This window comes from Lacerta agilis, chromosome 13 (genome assembly GCF_009819535.1).
Source record: "Lacerta agilis isolate rLacAgi1 chromosome 13, rLacAgi1.pri, whole genome shotgun sequence".
NCBI classification, from domain to species: Eukaryota; Metazoa; Chordata; class Lepidosauria; order Squamata; family Lacertidae; genus Lacerta; species Lacerta agilis.
In genome coordinates, this window is record NC_046324.1 from 5,262,839 (window position 1) to 5,287,077 (window position 24,239).

At 41.9% G+C, this 24,239-nt stretch overlaps 1 protein-coding gene across 2 annotated transcripts in view; it reads right to left on the reverse strand.

Annotated features, from left to right (window-relative positions):
- Positions 1–23,466, reverse strand: part of MYZAP (myocardial zonula adherens protein) — a 58,436-nt gene extending 34,970 nt beyond the window's left edge. Inside the window, exons 1-9 of one of the 2 annotated variants that reach the window (XM_033166452.1) lie at positions 23,211–23,454; positions 15,962–16,051; positions 9,583–9,741; positions 9,157–9,249; positions 7,661–7,774; positions 5,383–5,535; positions 4,313–4,438; positions 2,735–2,863; positions 584–669 (exon numbers count right to left, since the gene is read on the reverse strand). In XM_033166452.1, coding sequence (XP_033022343.1) covers positions 584–669; positions 2,735–2,863; positions 4,313–4,438; positions 5,383–5,535; positions 7,661–7,774; positions 9,157–9,249; positions 9,583–9,741; positions 15,962–16,051; positions 23,211–23,294 — 1,034 coding nt within the window. In that variant the 5' untranslated portion in view covers positions 23,295–23,454. Of the gene's footprint in view, positions 1–583; positions 670–2,734; positions 2,864–4,312; positions 4,439–5,382; positions 5,536–7,660; positions 7,775–9,156; positions 9,250–9,582; positions 9,742–15,961; positions 16,052–23,210 lie in introns of both variants that reach the window. The other variant, XM_033166451.1, reaches the window with a different exon arrangement.
- Between the last annotated feature and the right edge of the window lie 773 nt (positions 23,467–24,239).

The following is a 24,239-nucleotide window of genomic DNA, read 5'->3' on the forward strand; positions in this document are numbered from 1 at the left end:
GAAAGAATGTACATAAATTTCTCAAAGGAAATACTAATCTTAGAGATGCTCTTCTGCTCAGTAATGAACATTCTCCAAATTAGAAGATGACCTTTAGTCGGGTCCTGTAGACAAGTGAAATGCCTGAGACATTTTAATGCCTTGAAGAAACCTTTAAGGTCTTCCACACAGTAGGAACATTTTTTTTACAACTGAGAATCCACACATGCATATAACCAGTAATAGCAGGTGGGGTGGAGCCACAAAGACAACCCGCCACACACACCATCAACATCACTACAGTGTACCTGGATGGCACTGGGGGATGGCAGTAAGGCCAGCAATGCATAGCAAGAGCACTGGATTTTCTTTACAACATAACCTCAATTTTGCAGCCACCCTCCTCCCCACCAGCCCTGCAAATTACTATGGAAGAATTGTGCAGGGCTCCTTCTCTATCAAGAATGCAGAGAGTAGCAGTATATATGGCATGCTGGGAATTTAAAAAAAATAATTGAACATTATATCATCCAAAGTTAATTATCAACTACAGTTAGGGATAGTTTATGAGCACCAAGAATCCTAGAAAGAATCAAGACCTCACCTTTGTCTGCCTGACTGACTGTGAAGGTTTGCTCCATTAAGTTGTATTTCATATTCTATGAGTTGCTTTTGCAGTTGATGGCGTTCCTATGTGGGAAAATACAATTTTATATATTTCTGTCTTTTAACGTGTAAGAAATCAACTACAGTATACAAAACACTTTTCCTTGGAATGTACACACTGCTCATAGAGATCCAAACACGTAGACTAAAAAAAACAAGGTCCATTTACTCCTGAGCCCAGTTCTTAGTGCTCTTGCTTTACCTCTAAAGCTGTAAATGGTTGGCACAGGGGAGGTGGGGCTTTCTGCAACACAGTAGAGACCATACAGATAAGGCTTCAGTTGGTGCTAAGGGCTGATAGAGACAACAGCTAGTAGAACTACCATAGCAAGACCCTGGGAGCTCTCAAAGATCCTGCAAGTGCTCTGGGCGCCCTAGACTCCTGTCATGGCCTTTTGACAGGACACCATCAAGCTTTCCCCAACAGCCCCAATTTTTTTTTAAAAAAAATTAAGAACTGTTGCCTCCTTGAAAGATATTAGCTTGTGGCAATTTGTTCATTTTGATATTGGCCTGGTTTGCACATAATGCTAACTCAAACCATGGTTTAGAATGAACAAGCAAACGTGTGGGCTCCTGGAAAGAAAATTGCAGCTGCTTTGCTCCTCCCCAGTTATGTTGTGGTGCTATGGCATGGCTTGAATGAGCTTGTCCTCCAAAACTGAGCTCATGATTGAGACAGCTCTAGCCAACCAGGAATTGTAACCAAGGCTTGTCTTTTTACTGGTCATGGTTTGTCTGGAGAGCTAAACCACAAGCTTGGGTTCAAGCAATACATTAAGGCAGACCACAACTTAGTGCACCACCAAAACAACTGGGGAGCAACAAAGTGGCTGCAATCCTGTGTGTGGCCACACCTTTTGTCATTCATGCTAAGGCATAGTTTGGCTCAGCAGCATGCATGAATGCTTTATCTTATCTATTATAAATATGTACAACAAGGTGTGTGTCTGAATCAATAAATTAAACTAAACTTTCAAAAATATGGTCACATATGGGAATGTGAAAGTCTTGTAAATAGGTTTGGCATTGGGAGGATCACTAAAATAAAATATTGAGATGTGTGAGAAGACAGGTCTACTTCATAGATTTTCCAACTTACATTAAATTCAAAATAAAATCTTGTTAAATCACATTGAGAAATAGCCATTGTCTCAAAACTAGCATGACATTCACCTGGGGGCAAAGTCCATGAAAAGAAAAGGGCAGGGCAGGAGACACAAGGAAGCAAGAGGAAATCTGCCACAACTTGTTCAAAAGCAGTACTATGAATGTCACATGAGGTATGTGGGCAGCAGGATTGCTGCTGTCACTTGTAAAAACATATTTGATGCTTGGCTGTGATTTTCAACAGACAAACTCAATACTGAGCCAGTTGCCCTTTGGCTGCAGAAATAAAAGGAAAGGCACCCTAACCCCTGTGATGGGCAACCTATGGCTCTGCAGAGGTTCTTGGACTCCAGCTTCCTTAATCTCTCACCATTAGCCATGCAGGCTCGCTGCAGCTGATGGGAGCTCAGAGTCCAACAGCATCTGGAGGGCTACAGAACTTTCGTCCCCCTACTCTAGCCCCTGCCGTTGACTCGGAGGACTATGGGCCACTGAAAGGCTGTGCCTACCCCTTGCTCTCTCAAGAAAATTGCCACAGAAAGAGGAAGTCTGGTCTAGACTCAGACGAAGGCCAGGGAATGAGTAGATGTAGGAAGCCTGCTTCTTCCACCCTCTGCCACAAAGGAACTGTGTTAATCGCCCTATGACAGCCATCGGAAGAAGAAAGTTGACACTTTGGCCACAGGAGCAAAGGGCCTCAGCATTGGGGGAGGTATTAATGTGCTGCAAGTTGCTTTGGATAACATTTAATCAAATAGTGGTATATACAACTATAGTTATTTATTTTTAAAAAATTGATTTGTGCACAAATAAATGGAGGATAAGTGTAAAAACAACTGTCCCTGGTTGCTATTTTATATATGAAATACTCTCTGTACCACAACAACTAAGGAAACTTTAAACAATCTTTGTATTTTTGTAAAATGGATGAAGCAAGCACACAGACAATTTAGTGAGGAATTTTGGTGTACACACTTACATCTTCCATGCGCAAAATAAACTGATCCAGCTCGCCAATTCTTTGGTCTTTTTCTTGTAAACTCATCTCGGTAAGTCTCATCTTCTTATTTGCATCTTCAATGGCTGTAAGTAGTCTATTTGTTTCAGACTGTGAAGAAAAGATTAAAATAGGCGGGATCAGCAATATAAGCAGGGTAATGTCCTAAAGCAATGTTCTATCAGCAGAATATATCTCTGCTTCCAATTCTCTTGTCAGCCTCATCCCCCCTCTGAAAATCTCCTCTCCCAGACCCCAGAGAAGGCTTGGAGCACAGGAAGCTGCTTTATCCTGACTCAGACCATTGGTTCACATAGTTCAGCATTGCCTATTCTGGTAGTAGGTCTCCAGGGTTTCCAGCAAGAGTCTTGCCCAGCCCTACCTGGAGATGCCAGGGATTGAACCTGGGAGCCTTCTGCATGCAAAGCAGGAGCACCTTCACTGGTCTACAACTCTTTCCCTGAAGGGCAGTAAGCATCAGCTACCAGAGTTCATTTTGCAGTCACATAGTCCCCCATGATCCCCAGAAAGTCCAACTATGTGAAAAGCCATAGCTACAACAAACACACCCACTTTGTTCCTTCTGACCCTAGAACTATTGAAAGCTTAATGTCAGTAAGCATTTTGGAAATAACATTATTAACTTACTTTTTCTTAGCAAAGTCAAACAAATTTTCTTAAAAGCAACCTATTATAACCCAATCTTGTGCATGTTTATATGGAAGTAGAGATGAAGGAAAAGTTAAAATCAGTTCACACAATTAAAGCCAAATCTATCAAATTTGCATGTTCCCAAACAATATGAAAACCAAGATTGCAGACATCCTTCAAAATTTGCACATCCAAATTTTGTGATATAGTTCTCCAAATAACCAACATTTACAAAAATGCAGTGGAAAGTGTGCATTAAAATGAATATAATAGTTAAATATTCATTATATTAGGGGAAATTGCTTGCAAAAATATGTACATTAGTCAAAACTACCAGTACATACAAAAGTATGTTTATTAGGAGAAATTCACACTAAAATCTGAAACAATTTCATGTGGGGTTTTTTAATGGCAAATTGCTGCAAAAATGTTGAGAATTGATTTTAAGATTGGAAAAATGAAAAACTGAGAGAAGCAATATTAACAAATCCTTCCATCCCTATTTGGACACAAGTTCTGCTGAGTTAAATGGGATTAAATTCCAAGTAAATGTGCACAAGATTAAAGGCATTTCAATTTTCTTCCTCTGAAATATTTTTCCTTTTTATTGATTTTACAACATATCCTCACACCACAGTGTACACTGGAGGATGACTTGGCTTCCTGATTCTACACTAGTTAGTAAACTAGTCTGTACATATCACAAACGTAAAATAAAGCATGTTTCCATCACGCAGCCTTGCAGCAACACATCAAAACCATTTCCTCTTTACAAGTGGATGGACTAGGCACAGCTACTCAGCAAGAGGCTTGCTGAACCTCACAACCTGGGGTTTCCATGTTCTGTTTAGTGTAAGATTCTCCCACCACCACAATAATACACAACACAGGAAAAAGCTTCCTACATACTATTAGAGTTTCTTTCTCAAGTTTATGCTTTTGTTCTTCTTCTCGTAGCTTTTCTTCATATTGACTGTATAGTTTTCTAGTCATCTCTCTCATTACTTCTGCATTTGCTTCTTGTGAACATTCTACCTATTAAAAAAAATGAGGACATTTCTCACAGCCAAATGAAACAGTAAGACAGAAAGCAAAAGGAATATATTGGCAGAAGAAAATCAGATGCCATAAAGCAGAAGCTCAAGAAGTTGGCCTAAGACATTTTATGCCTGAAACTGAAAATCCAAACCCCCTCCACCCCCAGCCTTTCAACTGAGGTTGGTTGGCCATCTGTCATGGATGCTTTACTTGAGATTCCTGCACTGCAGGGGACTGGACTAGATGACCCTCAGGTTCCCTTCCAAATCTATGATTCTATGATCCAACCTGGGACACAATCCTGAAACCACCAGAGCAGGCATCCCCAAACTCGGCCCTCCAGATGTTTTGTGACTACAACTCCCATCATCCCTAGCTAACAGGAGCAGTTGTCAGGGATGATGGGAATTGTAGTCCCAAAACATCTGGAAGGCCAAGTTTGGGGATGCCTGCACCAGAGAGTTGTCTGGCACAGACCTCTTTCAAATTAAAGGGACCTATGCAGGAACACAGCTCCTGGTCACTTCAATGGGACTGGCACCATATATATATAGTATTACCTTTTACCTTACAGAAAAAAGGCTCCCAGACCAGCTTACAAATACCAAGACTATATATACTAGGCTTTCAGTCTCTGCTTTGGCAGCCTACACAGCTGTTACCCAGCATAATGGAAAACAGAATTGCAACTAAAATTAATGAACACTACCAACAAAAACAAGGGGCAGGAGAATAGGCAAGTTTTGAGGTAAACACATCCTGAATTCTGTGTCAATAAATGAGTAATGATATAACATTCCACAGATACTGCCTTTCCAACCAGTCACTGTTTTGAAAAGATTATCACGTTCCTCATGCTGGGAGGCACTGCAATTTCCTTTTCCAGGCGTCATCAGCAGTAGGATCCTCCACCACCCATGCATTGTATTGCCTCAGCTTACCTTGAGTTTGAGCAGCTCATTTTCAACTCTGGCAGTTTCCAGCTGTTTCTGCTTTTCCTTCAGTTTTTCCATAGACTGTTCATGTGTTTGTTTTAGATTTTTTATTTGGTCTCGTATAACTGTATTCTCCAAAGTAACATCAACTAAAGTTTTCTGTGAACATATTTTTAAAAATACAAAATTAATTCAGTTGCTTGAAAAACTGGGGAAACTTGAACAAACTTTAAGATCAGACTTAACAAGTCTGTGCTGTACAAGAGACCGACAAATACAACAGATTATTTGTAGGACGTAGTTCTATGTAAGATTTCGGAGAGCATGGGTGGAGAACCTTCAGCCTCTCCATTTGGCCGGCAAAACCATTTTGGCCAAGCCATACCCCTCTGACCTAGGCTTGATGTCATATTATGACATCAGGTTTGAGGCAAGTGAAGCCCTGGCTCAGCCTAAAGGTGTTTGCAAGCACCACACACCAGCAGAGCTGGGCAATATCTGGTTTTCAACCTCATAAGATATTGCCAGCTAAACATCATGATGTAGTGATATATCACAAGTCTGGAAAGAAGGAAGAATGAGGAGATAAGGCAGAGAAGGGAAAAGCTAACAGCCAGCGTTAATTCCTGGATGTGAACTTCAAAGCGGTTTGAACTGGCTCAGTAGCCAGCCCTTCATAGGCCGCCGCACAGGTGATCAGTGACACTGTTCACAGGTTCTGCCACTTCATGGCAAGGTTAGGCAGGCAGAGTGCAACTGCCAGGGTGCTGCAAGGCGCCATACACGCCGAGTAGCCACAGGGCACTGTTGGCTTCCTGGGGCGCCAGCCTCCCTGAAACCAAGGCCATTTGCGGCACAGCCTCTCCCCAAAGCCGGTCTGGGGCTGCTGCCAGCTCTGTCTCATATTGATGGTTGCCTCCTGCCGCACAAGTGGCGGCTACTGGGAGCCACCCTCCAGAGCGTTGTCTCGTGCCATGCAAGGTGCCAGAGGCGGCTCCATTCTGCCTTAGTGCTAAGGTGCGGTTCCTCTCTGCAGCAACCACAGCCGCCAGCACATGCCAAGCACACAGCTTTGGGGGCAAGGAAGAGAAGCCACTGCTGCTTTCCATGTGCTCTTGCCGCTGCAGGCAGGCAGGTGGGTGAGTGAGCACATGCAAGGGGTGGGCGCAGGCACAGCTGCTGCCCCCAAACCCACTCAAGTATCTTGGGAGGCACCTTCAGCAGAACACTGGTGACGCCCAGGAGCGAATGGCACGGTGCTGGCATTCACGATTTATTGCTGGGTCGGAAATTCCAAAATTGTTACCGCAACAGAGACTTCAAACTGGTTTTGTGTGATGTATTGATAAATTGCCTAGCCCTAGCCACCAGTTTGGAACACTCCTTACAAAGCACTCCTCAAGACTTGCAGAGTGCTTTGATAAGGGCTTTGCATGCTGTAAATTTGCCCTCATGGTTTTGTTTCAAACCCTCTCAACAAAAAGGGTTCTCTGATGTCATTTTGATATCAGGTGATTGAAAGGTGTGTGGTCCCTATCCACTTGTCAAACTTTGAAATGCTGGCTTTAAGACCAAAACACAATACATTACAACACAATACTTACATGAGAGTTAGGCTCCAGGGGTCCACATGGAAAGGCAATATTGTACAAAGTCAGGAACCCCTTAAACTGCCTCTCTGGGAGGCAGAGGACTGCTTAATGGGCTGTGGAAAAGCCTCGAGGAAGGAGGTGCGAGGAAGCTCCCAAAGCCCACACACCTCCTTACCAAAGCCTGATAAATGAGGTGGAAGGCTGCTTACCAGGCTCTAGGAAGGAGGCACATGGGCTTTGAGAACTTCCCAGGGCCCTCCTGCAACCTTCCCAGATCCCTGTAAGCAAGGAAAAGTCATTTGGTGTGCAAGTGGGTGGAGAAATAAATAAATGGATAGTAGCAAACGCCGTGTTTCCCCTGCTCTTCATTTATTTATTTATACCCCACCCTCACACCCACACATAAGGTTGCAGTAGCATAAGTAAAGCAAACATAAGTTTTGGGCCCACTGCATTTAATATTAATTTATCTTGCAGAAAATGACATAAGCACTTAACTCTAAAATGTAAGTTATGTGCTTTAATTCACAATGTTTTTCTCCCACTGGATATTTAAATGAACAGACTCTTAGCTCTAAATGTTTAACTAATTGTCATTTTGGCCTACTGATGCTTTATACAACTGACGCAAGAGCAGTGATATTTGCCAACATAATCATGTATCTATGGTGACCATACTATCAGCAATTTACCTGCAACTCAATTGAGGCTGAGGTCAACGAGTTATTCATTTCACTGAAGCTATTCAGAGCTGCAGAGTGCACTTCTATGTGATTGTCCAATGATTCTTGTTGAGCACTTGATACCTGGAGAAATATAAGCAAAAATTTCCCCTTAACTTGAAGATAGCAGGAACTGCAAGCTCACCAGTTGTTTTGTATTAAGGTTACCTGTTTATACAATGTGTTTTACAGGCATCTATGGAAATACATGTGCTCCATCATTACTTGCCACAGTGCACACTTTTGCAAGGACAAGTAAAGTTGGTGTTCTATGCTTGGCAATGAAATATGTCCTGGCTGCCACTAAGAGTCCACTAAAGCTGTCCCAATGCACCTTCCTCAAAAGAAGTGCCAAAGGCATGAATCATATTTGACTTTGTGGTTCCTGCAGAGCAGTATCCCATGTTGTATGGCAAAAGACACTTGAAACATACAAAGCTTCAAAATTGATGTGTAATAATGCATTAGTGGGTGGCTGTCCTAGAGGTCACATTCAAACAATATTTGCACTTAATACAGCTCTCTGGATTGCGGCCCTAATACCTATTTTTATAATATTCCTGTAAAAATGCCCCACAATTTACAGTTGTTAAAATATTGATCACAAGGTGCATTATGCACCTGACCCAGAATATCTTCAGGGTAAAATACAAAATAACACTATACTGACATTGCAGCCAGATATACACTAGCATAATTGTATAGAGAGAGCCTAGATAAGGAATCCAGGTGGCCTGTGCTAGATGTTTTGAAGGTGGAAAACGACTTAAATCCAAGACAAGAGTGAATGTATAGATCTGCTTCACTGAAACAGAAGGAAGGGAGGATATTGCATACAGCAGCAAAATCTGAGAGGGGGATATAGCACACTGACCAGCATGTGTAATTTTGAAGCACAAAATCACACTACCAGAAAACCCCACAGTAATACAAACAATGCCAAGTAAGATGAAAGATCTGGACTTCCAACATCCAATGCGAGCCATGTCTAGATGAAATGTGCATAGACTGGAGGCATTCCTCCATAAATATGTGAATTATTCCACAAAAAGCTTACTAACCAGTGGCAACTAGGCCAGCAGGGTGTACTTTGGAGACATATGCAGGACAGAGAACCAGAGAAACACAGGCAGATTTTAAAGGGTGGATTAACCATGGAGGACAAAGAAAATGGAAGAGTGAAAGCACCCTGTAACCTATATTTCCAGGCTAAGCTAAAAAGAGTGAAGGAACAGTAACTACATTAGACAGGGACACACTGGTTGTGGAAGTAGTCCTTGCTTCTGAATTATTCATGTTTTACAAATGTAACCATCTTTGAGCATCAGACCAATGTTGTATCCAATTTTGATGGGAATAAAATACTCTTATTCATTCCACCTAAACAGTATCAACATACAGTACTGAGAATTCAGTAATTATTAAGCTTATCGCTTTTGCCATCTTTAAAGTACATGAGTACTTACTGCCAGTTCATTTGTAAGCTCTTGGATTTTGCGTTTCATTTCATCATATTCTCCATACATTTTCTTTCTTACATTTTCCAGTGTTAATCTCACCTAAGAAAACAAAATATATAAATCAAAATATTGAATCTTGCTTCCAATTCTGTGTAGATTATCATTTCTACAGCCCAAACATATTGATCTATTTATAGAGATAACCAGTGCTTTTTTTCTGGAGGTACGCAGGGGTATGCATACCACTAAACATTTTGTGAATCTAAGTTTGGCTTCATTGAGGGGCAATATTTCAATATGAGTAGGAAAATGAGAATACCCCTAAACATTTTTTTAAGAAAAAAGCACTAGTGATAACCAACTAAATCCAATACAACAGAATCCTATTTTTATTTTTAATGAACAGCATCCTATACAGAAAACGCAACTCACATCTCTTATATATTTCATTTCTTCTTTCAGCTGTTGAGTTGACCATCCATAAACCACCATTTCTTTGTTATGATTATCATCAGATCTACGCACCACACCATACACCACACCGTGTGATAAGTTCCCTGTAGGCAATCCATTGGGAACATGGTAGAGTTGCTATAAAAAAATAAACAGAGTTGTGTTAAAGTCACTCTGAATTTCAAAATATTTTAACAAATCTGGAGCAGCTAACAATTCCCAAAAACTGGATGCTTTCCTTCACCATTGTGAACTTAATTAAGAATACTCATGTGTGTATTTTCAAGTAAGTGCTTTTAAAATTCTATTTTTAGGGTTCAGAAAATCCCATGGAAAATAGAGATGGCAACTACAAAGGTCAATTAAGCTTGGTAATGATCATCTATCTAAATAACCAGTAACTTCTTGCAGCCCTTGCACTAAATGGTTCACATCCACAGAGGGATTTTAAAACCAATTTAAGTATATACCCTAAAGTGTCAAATAATTACATAAAGTCACATTGTAATACATGTGTATGACCAGACTGCCTCAGAATTCTGACTCATCAATAAAAATACATTGTTTTGTTTTGTTTTGAAAGGAGGGGGAGCAAGCATATGCAATTTGAAATGGGTGTGTCGCCACATTGAAAAGCAATTTTTCATTTCCTGGGTTAAATATTTCCTTTGTTGCTTTGGTATCAACCACTCCCCTACCCTCATTATTCATATTGAAACATTCAAGAATTATTTCTGTGAAATACCGGAGAGCAAAGTAGTTTGAACTGGGAACAACTGTTTCAGAAGTATGTACTCTTCCAAGGACTTGAAGACTGCACACAGAACAAGAAGTTCTGGCAGAATTCTAAGTATCACATTCTCCCCACATGCACAAAATGGGGGGGGGTGCTCTATATTAGTACAGTGGTACCTTGGTTTACAAACTTAATCCGTTCCAGGAGTTCATTCTTAAACCAAAGCGTTCTTAAACCAAGGCATGCTTTCCCATAGCAGCAGAGCATTCAATTTACAAATGGAACACACTCAACAGGAAGCAGAACATGTTCTTATTCCAAGGCAAAGTTCACAAACCAAAACACTTACTTCCGGGTTTGTAGCATTCTTAATCCAAGTTGTTCATAAACTAAGCTGTTCTTAAACCAAGGTACCACTGTACTGTCATGAAGAGTGTTCACCTTCTACAATCGTACCTTGGAAGTCGAATGGAATCCGTTCCAGAAGTCTGTTCGACTTCCAAAATGTTTGGAAACCAAAGCACAGCTTCTGATGGCTGCAGGAAGCTCCTTCTACTCTGCAGTTTTAATCTGAAATCTTAGGTGCAGTAGGCTACTGCACTCAGAGCTCAGAAACTGCTCATGCTAATGAAATTCCCTGTTGCAAAATGCAATAGAACAATGGGAGTTTTGAACGCTGACAGGGAGTAACAAACAGGGGGAAATCTGTCAGGAAATAACTTGCAAGGATGTGTGTGCTAAATCAAACACAGACATATTTCTTGCACAGCACACCTTAGAAATCATACTTTTCCATGGCGAAACCCTAGGTTTTTCAAAAGTCCAGTAGACTGCCATTCATTCTGTTTAAAGCTGCAATCCTTATACACAATAACCTTGGAGTAAGTCGCTGAACTCAAAGGGTGGTACCCCTTTGAGGGGTACCCATTGCTTGCACAATGACATTTGGTTATGCAAAGGAAATTTCAGTTTCCCCTCCTCTCCCCATGGCCCCTATATCTGTTCTGGGGTTCTTCCAACCCTCTGGAAGAGACCTGGAGAGGTGGGGGGGGGGACATGAAGAGGAGAGGAAGGGGAAGTGCCATTGTGCAGTGCTACCAGATATTTCTACTTGGATTCTGCCCAATGGGACTTACTATTCAGTAGACATGTATAAGATTGTACTACAGGTCCCTTCACTTTCCAAAGAAGTTGGTGAAAACTGAAGATATTCAGCCCAGCACAATGGCTCACCTTACTTTAGATCATTTGTAAGTTGAATAGCACTGGCCTTAACACAAAGATCCCGTGGGAATTCTGCTGCTTACTTCCCTCCATTGTGAAATGTGCCTGTTTATTCCTATTCTGCACTTCCTGTTCTTGCAACATCTGCCATTTCTTCTCTTCTCTCCCCTCCCCACATTTTGTTTACCATCTAGGCTAGGCTGATTAAGAGTTCTGGAAAACTTGAAACTTGCAAACTTTTCTGTAACCTTTAGATTGATTTAATAAAGCTATTGCCCAAATGTGGATTTAGGAGTTTTCCCTATGCGCCAACACTGATCCCTTCCTCTTTTGTATATTTTAAACTACCTGTTGTTACTGATCCCTCAGAGAAGAAGAAGAAGAAGAAGAAGAAGAAGAAGAAGAAGAAGAAGAAGAAGAAGAAGAAGAGTTTGGATTTGATATCCCGCTTTATCACTACCCGAAGGAGTCTCAAAGTGGCTAACATTCTCCTTTCCTTTCCTCCCCGACAACAAACACTCTGTGAGGCGAGTGGGGATGAGAGACTTCAAAGAAGTGTGACTAGCCCAAGGTCACCCAGCAGCTGCATGTGGAGGAGCGGAGACGTGAACCCGGTTCACCAGATTACAAGTCTACTGCTCTTAACCACTACACCACACTGGCTCTCACTGAGAACTTTCACTGCTGCCCTGACTGCTGAATGTTTGACAGTCACCTGGTTCACACATAATGCTAACCCATGGTTTGTTAAGCCAAAATGTGGTTAGTTTTAACATTAACAAAATGTGGTTTGTTTCCGAACCCCACAGCATTCCTTAACCATGGCTCGTTTGTCCACCTCATCCAAGACACTCACCAAGTTACAAAAGCATGAGACATCAGTAGCTGGAAAACAAGGCAGATGGCCTTCTTGGTAGTGAACGCCCTCCCTTCAGATGTCAAGGAGATAAAGAATTAAACAACTTTTAGAAGACACCTGAAGGTAGCCCTGTTTCGGGAGGTTTTTAACACTTGATGTTTTATGTTTTTAGATATGCTCTAAGCCGCCCAGAATGGCTGGGGAAACCCAGTCAGATGGGATATTATTGTTATTATTATTATTATTATTATTATTATTATTATTATTATTATTATTTATCATCATCATCATCATCATCATCATTACAAAGCAGTTTGCCTATGAGATGACCTATGGGTTATTGAATAAACCATGGCTAAAAGAAACCATGTATAATATGCAAATACAGCCAGTAGTCCATAAGTGCCATTGTGAAAGCTTTCCAACCATGCCCGTTAGCTTACATCTACATTTAAAAAATCATGCTGGTCCTGAGCCAAAGAAGCAAGAACGGAAGATCCACATCCAAAATTAACATTTTTCTTTATCACTCATATAGACACAATGCCACATCACAAACAGTTTTCAGGTACCTACAAATATAAAGGCAGCTGAGCTGCAGCTTGGAAAAATAAGCAAAAGCCTTGTTCTATGCTTACAATCACTGACATACAAAAAGCTAATCAATGGAAGAGGGTTGGCTTTCAAGCCACAAGCTTTGAAAAACACTGTTCAAAATGAGGCATATAAACTTTAGAACGTTTGTGAACATGTACTTGGCAATAACTGAAACAGGTTTTAGAGGAAGCTTCCCAGCCTTGCCTTATTAAAAAACTAAATCCTTCCAGAGCAGATATTAAGCAGAGCAAAGGTACAGTATATCTTTTTATGCGCTGGTACTGCCAATGCATTTTCCTTAGCAATGTCACACTATGCATACATAAAACAATGGCATCTTTCTCTGCCCCTTTTGTTATCTCTCTATTGCTTTTCTCCCAGAAACAGAAATTAGTGTCCTGTCCCGTCCCCAACCCATGAAAAGGAGCAAAACCTTCCTTCCCCCTTTCCTGCCTTAGCCCTCTGCTACTCAAAGCAAATTATTCTTATTCATTTTATATTTAGACCACCCTTTATTAAAAATCAGATTTTCTTCCAGCTCAGCAGCATCCCCAGAAATGAGTTATTAATTAACAAGATTTTCAATTCATTTTTTTTAAGAACCATGCTCTACAAAGTGCCTCACAACATATATAAAATATAAAGACACATCCAAATATTGGGGAGAAGACCAGTGAGATTATTCCTAGATGCAACTGAGCACAAAAAGGTAAGACAAGGGTGGGGGCAAGTTTCACCCAGGCCAAAGACCCGGCTTGGTGCACACACACACGCACACTTGCATACATACAGATACAGGCTGGGAGCCTCAATGGCACCGCTTTGAAGGCTTCACCCAGGGCAAAAAATATGACTACCCCCCCCCCCCAGCTATGGCTCTGCCTCCCACACATTCAATTTCATGTTAAAAGCAAATGACACATAAACCCTTCATATGTCCATAGGCCGGACTAGTGGGTAACAATTAATGTTGCTGCCTCATCACATTTAGCTTGGCCTATGTGGCTTTTTAGTATCCTATAGCCCATGGCAAATAAGAATTGGTGACAAGCACTGAGAAAGAAAGCTGGTTCTTTTTTGTCCTGGCTGTTGTTGTGACACATTTACATAGACAGACAAGCTAGTCATTGTTTTATCTGAGCTAGTTAGTAGTTTTTGTGAACTTATTTGCAAGGCTGTCTTCCATCACAGACAACTCTGGCATCTCACAAAACACATTTAGTCATGAACACAATGAGGCATGTAATGGTTAAATAAAACGTGCTGATCAGCTTACAACAGTTGTTTGGCAGGGTCATCCAGTTAGTGCCACTGAACCACCAGCCTGACACTGTGCCTCAAAAGAATGAAGCCCAGCCCCATTTCAAAACGTACCTTGGCATTTATAGAGCATAGCTATTCCCATATGGCCTCGTGAAATTGTGGGTGTGATGATAATAGAGCTATTACTAAGCTTCTGACATTGCTTCACCTCTTTGTGAGCCTCACTTTGCAATGGAGGCCATGGGGGCAGGGCCTTGCACATTCAGCACCATAACCATTTCTGCATATAAAAGTTCTTATATGCAAGTTCCCACATGGGATCTATGAGTGTAGGATTGACCCTTTCCTTCATGCACCCCAGTTTCAATTACACCCCTCCAGCTACTATTTTTTTCATTGCAGGGAAATGCATACAGGTGCATATGGACACCTGCATGTTTCTTCCCATTGGGCAAAGGACAGATGGAGAGGATTTAAACCACAAGGAATAAAAGTAGGGGTAGGAAGCAAAAACCTCCCCCAGATCCAACTGGGGCTCCCAAAGGAAATCCTAATTACCAAGATCCTAATTACATATTTTCTGAGTTGCAATTAGTTGTGCCCAAAGTCTGAAGATGCTGACTGAAAATTTATGCTACAGTACTAACACTGGTCAGGGCCTAACTGAAAACTCTGAGGATTTACAGCTGTCAACTGGCTAACAGCATCACCAACAGAAGGTGTAGCACACCACTTGTCTGACAACACAGCACTGCAGCCACACCTGAGGAGGAATATTGGAATTCACAGCTTTTAATTAATGTTTAGAGACAACACAGATACGGGAGGGAATTTTAAAATTGCTGACTGAGCTGGGGGCACAGATTAGCTTTTCTGAGCAGTTAAGTAGATGGCTTTTATCAGAATATTGTTTATTATGATGATTTTATATTTTGCTGTAGAATGTTTTGGGATTGTTATATTTAATTTTGGATCATTGTATTTAAGTATTACTATTTAACAGCGTAAATAATAATACTTCATGCTCATGTAACATATTAACATTCTGTAATATTTACAACAGTCCTATACTATAGAATTATTGTCCCCACATTACAAATCAGGGACTGGTGCAGAGAGAACAATAGCTCCCTAAGGTCACCAGTAGATTCATGATTCAACCACATTTGAACTGGTGGTGACTCAAATCCAACTATTAAGACAGCCATAACACTTCTGAATCCTAGGTCTTAAAACCAACTACACTCGCTCCCTTGCTCTTTCATATGCCTAGAATTGCTCCCATTACACAGGTGTAAGTAAGAGAGATACCTCTTACTTACTTCACATTCCTCCTTAAAACCCACTATTTCCATTGGCATAACTACCTAGTTCCCATGTCCTGCTGTAGCTCTGCTTACTTTTCCTTCAGAATAAAAAGAGTGAACAATGTAATATGGATATGCACTTTGGTCTTAGTTTTGCCCAAAAAGGAACTGGGGTGGGGTGGGTGCCTTCCAATTGGTAATTTTGTAAACCAACAAAATTTACTCCAGTTGCAAAATCTGTGATGTGTAGTGCAGATTTCTAGAACTTTTGTTTACCGGTAGTGCATACCAACAGACTCATCTGAATTTATTTTTAGATGGATTAATATTTACAGGGGTGAAGCAAACATCAGCAAAACTTCGTTAACTTACCTTTTTTGTCCTTTCAGTCTTATTGTTAATTTCCTGAGAAAGGGAGTTTTCTTCAGGAGGCAGGGTCAAGCGTAGCCGACACACATTTGCCTAGAAGAAAGACAAAGCTCTTCTTTCAGTATATTAAAAACATTACTGTCTTTGTGAAAAGAATGGAATGTAACTTTCTAAGGGATAGCTTGTTTACTTCAGGGAACAAGAAAAACAGAAGTTTTATAACAGAAATTATTAAATGCTGTTGAAAGACAAGGGAGGGTCGAAAGCAAGGCTATCTACAAGTAACAGTTTTCTCCAAAACAAACTCATTCCATGGCAAATGGAATTATTACTATAACAATATTCTCATGGACAACAGGTATTTCCTATTTTATTAAAATATTGAATAAATTTTATTAGATTTTATAAAGAGGGATACCAAGATTATTATCAAATACCTTTTTGTCCAAACTAAAAAGTTAATCTAAGTAAAATAAAAACATAGATCCAGAGGGAAAGAAGAGGAAAAGAAGGAAAGAAAGGAAAAGAGAAAGAGAGATAGAAGGATTAAAACAGAGAAAGGGAAAAATAAAGTTAAGAAACTAAAGAACTCCCCATTCTTCTTCTGTCAGCTATATATAAACATTATTCACTCATCCACTCCAACATAACACCCAGCGCAACTACTTTCTATAAACCTCAGCCTTCAAACCCAAATGTCATTATTTCTTTTTCACACAAAAAGTCTATGAGAGGTTTCCAGTCTTTAGTAAATGTTAACAATGACTTTTATCTGATTAAACATGTCAATTTCGCCATCTCAGCTAAGTCTAATAATTTTCATAACCATTCCTCCATTGTTGGTAATGATGAGTCTTTCATCTTTTATAAATAGAGACTGAACTAGGTGGTGGGAAAGTTAATTATACCAGAGAAAATACATTAAAAATCACACAGCAGTGCTGGAAGGAAGAGTCTCACTCCTCTGAAAAACTTTGTTTCTCACTGCTTTCGTTTTGGTGAGCAAACATTTTGAAACGGTTTTCAGTATATTTTTTCAAGACAGAATAAAATAAACTGAGAACACATATTGTGATGCTGTAACATTTACAGATGAAATAAAATAACACATTAAGATAGGGGTGAAGGAACTTTTTCATACTGAAAGCCAAATTTCCTTCTAGATAGCCTTCCAGGGGCAACAGGCCAGTGGTGGGTGAGACCAGAAACAAAAGCAGGAAGAGCAATGAATGAAAATTTTACCACTTGTACTGTAAGGTAGTTTCCACATACATTCACAAAGCTCACTCTGTCCTCCATCCAAATAAGCAAGAGGCATTTTGAGAGTTCAAAGACACTTTCCAGGCAAAGACATTCAAGGGCAGTGCAAAGTAGGGCCATTGAGTGGTGGATTGGAGAGAGGGGCTGTGACTAAAGAGATGGTGTAGAGGAGAAAGAATTGCAAGAGCCAGATTGGAAAGCCTGAAAGGCCACATTTGGCCCCTAAGTCTTAGTTTTCTCGCCCCAGTATTAAGGCTTCTTGGGATCAAATTTTGCTTGACATTATGTTACTGCATGAGACGTGTTAACATTCCACCATTTTTATTAAAACTGAACCTATGAGTGCTGCTTTGCTACATGAATAGAGATAGCAAGTGTTCCAAAACATAATAATGGCTTTGTAATAGCAAGTGTTATCAACTGATCTCAGTTTTCTGTCCCCTACAGCATACAAAGAATGTGCATCCTGGAATGATAACAGCCTACGCTATCAAATTAGTGGGAAAGCTATTTAGAGGAGGATGACTGTTTTAACAGCCCTTTCATTAGATCTACCAGAGTTTTAACACAGCATTAAAGAGTCAAGATGTTAATCTGGTTTATGAAACATTTCAGAAATAATTTACATAGTTTTAGTTAATGTTTGGAAGTGATAATTGCCAGTATCCAAGACAGCAGCAACATCATCCTTGTTACCTCATACCTTTCATTAAGCAGCGGTAAGCCTGGGTTTATTTCTGGAAGCACACTTCACAAAGAGCTACAACCAAGCCTAGATTCCGGAGTGTGCACACACATGATACACTTTTATGCCAACACAAGTTCTATCCCTCTAGTTCCTGCTTGTTTCCACTTCAAACTTCTTAGGTATACACTTAAAAAAACCCATAATGTATGAGTAACAACATTCTTGGTGAAGGAACGAAGCTCTTAGTAACTAAATCTAATGCCTCTATGCTGGCAATTTCTCTGTTAATATCAATCTGACAACCAACTTCTCTTCACTCAGGAACGTTTTTTGGACTACACTAAAAATAATAAACTGGTGCTCCAACAAAACAAATGTGTTGTACCTGGCACACATCATAAGCACACATTCTCAAGCATACAGGTACAAATTAAATCCAACGAGATTTACAAATGTGCTGTGAACCCAACACTTCTGCATTTCTAGTCACATTAACGCAGGGGCCGGGGGGGGGGGACCAAATAGGATTGCAGCTGTGGCCAGGTTTTGTTGTTGTTGTTGTTCAGTCGTTCAGTCGTGTCCGACTCTTCGTGACCCCATGGACCAGAGCACGCCAAGCACGCCTATCCTTCACTGCCTCTCGCAGTTTGGCCAAACTCATGTTAGTAGCTTCGAGAACACTGTCCAACCATCTCATCCTCTGTCGTCCCCTTCTCCTTGTGCCCTCCATCTTTCCCAACATCAGGGTCTTTTCCAGGGAGTCTTCTCTTCTCATGAGGTGGCCAAAGTACTGGAGCCTCAACTTCAGGATCTGTCCTTCTAGTGAGCACTCAGGGCTGATTTCTTTGAGAATGGATAGGTTTGATCTTCTTGCAGTCCATGGGACTCTCAAGAGTCTCCTCCAGCACCATAATTCAAAGGCATCAATTCTTCGGCGATCAGCCTTCTTTATGGTCCAGCTCTCATTTCCGTACATTACTACTGGGAAAACCATAGCTTTAACTATACGGACCTTTGTCGGCAAGGTGATGTCTTTGCTTTTTAAGATGCTGTCTAGGTTTGTCATTGCTTTTCTCCCAAGAAGCAGGCGTCTTCTAATTTCGTGACTGCTGTCACCATCTGCAGTGATCGTGGAACCCAAGAAAGTGAAATCTCTCACTGCCTCCATTTCTTCCCCTTCTATTTGCCAGGAGGTGATGGGACCAGTGGCCATGATCTTAGTTTTTTTGATGTTGAGCTTCAGACCATATTTTGCGCTCTCCTCTTTCACCCTCATTAAAAGGTTCTTTAATTCCTCCTCACTTTCTGCCATCAAGGTAGTGTCATCAGCATATCTGAGGTTGTTGATATTTTTTCCGGCAATCTTAATTCCGGTTGGGGATTCATCCAGTCCAGCCTTTCGCATGATGAATTCTGCATATAAGTTAAATAAGCAGGGAGACAATATACAGCCTTGTCGTACTCCTTTCCCAATTTTGAACCAATCAGTTGTTCCATATCCAGTTCTAACTGTAGCTTCTTGTCCCACATAGAGATTTCTCAGGAGACAAATGAGGTGATCCGGCACTCCCATTTCTTTAAGAACTTGCCATAGTTTGTTGTGGTCGACACAGTCAAATGCTTTTGTGTAGTCAATGAAGCAGAAGTAGATGTTTTTCTGGAACTCTCTAGCTTTCTCCATAATCCAGCGCATGTTTGCAATTTGGTCTCTGGTTCCTCTGCCCCTTCGAAATCCAGCTTGCACTTCTGGGAGTTCTCGGTCCACATACTGCTTAAGCCTGCCTTGTAGAATTTTAAGCATAACCTTGCTAGCGTGTGAAATGAGTGCAATTGTGCGGTAGTTGGAGCCAGGTTACCTTGATATAAATCCAGAAGTATGTATGCATAATGGAGGAATGAGTAACTCTGGAGAAAATTTACAATAATCAAAGTACTTTTAACTAACAATTTATTTTACATCTGCTTTACTGATCAGGTGCATTTCGGGTAACTTCTCTCAGAAGGCTAAAGACTGCCCTCCAAATTCTTTGACCAAAACAGTAAAAGAGACACACAGATTAAGACATGTGTGGTGGAATTTATCACTGCAAGATGGGTCACTGGTTTAGGCTATGTTCACATTTGACCTTAAATTCAGCGAAGTCCCCCCCCCCACTGCATTTCAAGTTGCATTTTTATGTGCAGAACACACCATTACCTGTTTTGTTACCTACACACACACACACACACACACACACACACCAAACTCCTATTCAGTAAAGCCATAATCATCTGCACATGTGCAATGGATGTCTGAAATGTACACACCTCATCTTAACAGGAGTTTACATTTTCAAATCAGATGGAACTTGGTTTGAGGGGAAATGTATCAAACAGCAATATTTCTCAACAAACTATAGGAAACCTATGCATTGTGACTAATGTCATACGTACTCAGATTCAAACATTAGCATTGGGAGCGCACTAGAGCCAGAGTAAGCAGTCATAGCCTTAGACAACTTGAAAATGGGCTTAGACAACTACATAAAGGAAAGCTCAATCAATGGCTACAAGTAACTCTGGATTCTTGCCTTTCAAGGTAGAACTAAAAATGTAAGTACTGTACTCAGATGTTTTTCATTATTACTTTTAAAATCAATTCTTCCACCAAAGGGCCCGAGATGGAGTGCACATGTTATCTTCACACCAATCCTCTGAGATAGGTAAAAGTGAGAAAGCACACAACTGGCCCAAGGGCACCCAGTGAGCTTCACCAATAAACAGGGATTCCAGCATAGGTTTCCCCTACCAAAGTTCAGCACATAATCCACAACAACACATATTAATAAAATATCTGCATGGCACCAGGTTGGCCCAACCACATCAGCTGCCCAAAGCAACACTTTGGAGGTGCACAAACAAAACAGCACAGAATCAGATGCTCAAATCCCAACATCTTCAGTGATGCTGTAAGAGATCCTGGAGTGCAGCCACTTAGCAGGTTTCTCAAGCCAACTCACATGCATCTTTCAGGAAAATAATCCTCTTCAATGATACACCCATGCTAACCATAGTAAATTACTTTCTCTACAAACACATATTTTACACCTTCTACACTTTGGGGGAGGTTGCAACAAGCCAGAATTTTACAGGAATGGCTATTATTTTGTTTCTTTGCCAGAATAAATGTAGAGAGAGAACGCAAAATTCTGAGTTTGATGTTTTCATTGTTATTTCTTTAAAATGGCACCTTTCAGAAGAAGGCGGAGCAGTCTGCACATGCTCAGAAACAGACATGCTGTATGAGACCATGGTGAATCCAGCAGTCTTGTCCAGCATCCTGCTTCCTACAACGGCCAACCCAATGTCTCAAGGAAACCCAGCAGCACAGCATGAAAACAACAATGCTCCCCTACTGTTGCTCCATTTGGTAATCAGTGGTAGACAGTTTCAAGTTTGGAGGCTCCAAAAGGTCATCCATCCATTATTAATTTACAAAGCCCTAAACAACTTAGGTCCAGGTTACCTCAGGGATCACCTGAACCCTTATATCCCAACTCAATCATTGAGATCACCTACAGGAGCATCGTTGTCGAGGTTCAGTTGGCGAGAAAAGAAATCAAGCCTTTGGTGTCACGGGCCCAATCCTGTGGAATACTCTACAAGAGAGATTCAGCAGACACCTTCTGTGCCAACTTCTAAATGCCTACTGAAAACTTTTCTATTCCCCCAGGCATACACAAACAGTTAAGAATGCCTCTCTCCACAATGGCTAATTGATCTCTGTTTTTAACGTTTTAATATGGTTTTATGTACGGCTTTGTTTTACTGCTGTAAACCACTTTGGGCTTTGTTTTGGTTTTTCACATAGTGGTATATAAATACTTCTATAAATAGATAAATAAACAAATAAATAAATAAGCATTTCCTCCTAGGCCTCTGTGAATTTGTCAAATTGACCTTCAAAGCCATCTGAGCCACAGACCATCACCACACCTTGTGACAGTGTCCTGCTTTGCATGTCATATAAAATATAGTTTTAAAAATATCTATAGATTGTTTAATGTGAAACAGCAGAGTTCTGGTGCCGGCTTCTCAGAAGTCCTAAGACGCTCCTCCCACTGCTCAACCCTGGAAACAAAAAGAAGCCAGAGTCTGGTTTATGCCATCTGAGGCAAGGTGTGTCTTGAGAGGGGGAAACTTGTCTGTATCCACTTTCTCCACCAAAGGCATAACAATATCCATATTTCCATCTTAAAGCTGTTGTGAGGGACCAATACATCCTACTTCTTCTTTTCTTTTTTTGAAAGTAAGTATATTACGACGCAGGATAATTCAATCCGTAGAGCATGAGTCGCTTAATCTCAGACTTGTGGGTTCTAGCCCCACATTGGACAAAATATTCCTCTGTTTCAGGGGGTTGGACTAGATGACCCTCTTGGTCCCTGGTGCTGTGGTCTAAACCACTGAACCTCTTGGGCCTGCCGATCGTAAAGTCAGTGGTTCAAAGCTGCTCTTTCCCAGCTTCTGCCAACCTAGTTCAAAAGCACACAAGTACAAGTAGAGTGCAAGTAGATAAATAAATAGGTACCACTGCAGTGGGAAGGTAAACAGTATTTCCATGCACTCTGGCACTTGTCGCGGTGTCCCGTTGCACCAGAAGCAGTTTAGTCATGCTGGCCACATTACCCAGAATGTTCTGCAGACAAACACTGGCTCCCTCAGCACAAAAGCGAGATGTCACCACAGTCACCTTTCACTGTACTTAACCATCCTGGGGTCATTTACCTTTTACCTTGCCATGATTCTGTGGTAAAGCAAGATAATCCCTTTTATGGAGCAAGGGCATCTTGGCGCAGGTAAGGGGGCCAGCCCTTCCTCAACCTGTAGCCCTCCAGATGTTGCTGGACCCCACCAACCCATGAGCCATGCTGGATGGGGCTGATGGGAGTTGGAGTCCAGCAACCCATAGAGGGCAGGGGCCCTGCCTTCAAGGCACCCAAGCCCAAAACAGCGTTAAGGAATGCATGCGGGGAGCAGCGGCTGAGGCTGCTCCGGTTTCCCGCGAGGTTTCGCCTCGACGCCCTTCCCGCCTTTTTTCTTTTTTCGCCCCTGAGGGAACTCGCTTCGCGCATGCGCCTCCCGTTCCTGAGGTAAGTTGTGGCTCTGCCTCCGACACCTCGAAGAGACCCGCTCGGGGCCGCCGCTATGGGGTCTCCCTCTCTGTGCCCGACGGGAGCTGGCTTTATCGCCCTGCGCTGTTTCGTTGCCCTGAAGCGCCAGGGTTGCCCCGCCCCACGACTGCTCTCAAGCGAAGCCGCTCACCTTTCTCTGAGCAGGGCCGTCCTGGCCGTTGGGCTTCTTCGGCGTGGTAGTGGTGAGGGTCAAGCCCGAGCTGTAGCGCAACATCTCGTCCGTCTTGGACGCGTCCCGCTCCGCGCGGAGTTATGCCTCGCTCCGCTCCTCTCTCCGCCGCACACGCCCCGCGCCGCCTCCCTCCCGCAATGGCCACGGGCCACTGACAGCCTCCTCCTGACCCGGCGGGCGTGGCGGGCAGCAGCCCGGCCCGGCCTGCCTCTTCCCCGCCTCCAGCCCGCCTGCTCGGACGGACAGACGGAGGGGAGAGAGGAGGTGCGCTCGCTCAGGCGGCCGAAGGGTCCCCGAGGGAAGGAGAGGCGAGTCGATGGCGCCTCAAAGCGGCTCCCGAAGGAAATCCCTCCTGTGAGGCGGAGGCGCCTGAGGCCTCCTGCTGACACGGGGATCAGTCGGCTATTGGGTTCGATTCGATAAATCGATTTTTCAACTTTTCATTCGACTTAAAACGGAGCCTCGCGCTCCATGACAAACATAGAGCTCGGGGGGGACGGGACGAGTGGGATATTCCTCAGTGAGATTATTCCATAAAAACATGAGTTTTGTGAGGCGACGCAGCTGGGAAATTTTAATCGGCTCACAAAGTTACTTGTCTATTAACCGGTCAGCAGATTTGCGTCGTCGTCGTTGTTGTTATTGTTATACAAGCTTAATAGGTTAAAAGATCTGTGAAAACGTAACATTCACAAACAGCAATTTAAATAACTTATCCCAAATATACATGAATTAACTATTATTTTTAATCATTCCTGTTCGTAGCCAACAGGAATACATGGTAAACATAATCCCACCCTTATTCTCTGCACATTTTTGGCCTTGCCTGGCCAGGCTGAATGCCTTAAGGGAGCTCACGTAAATGTTGCTCCTCTACTAGATTTTAAGAAGCATTTAAATTTGGTTTTAGAGGCTCAAATAAGGGAGGCATAAAGGGGTGTATAAGTACTTTAATAAAGTTGCGATCCAGGAGCAGTGGGGCAAGAT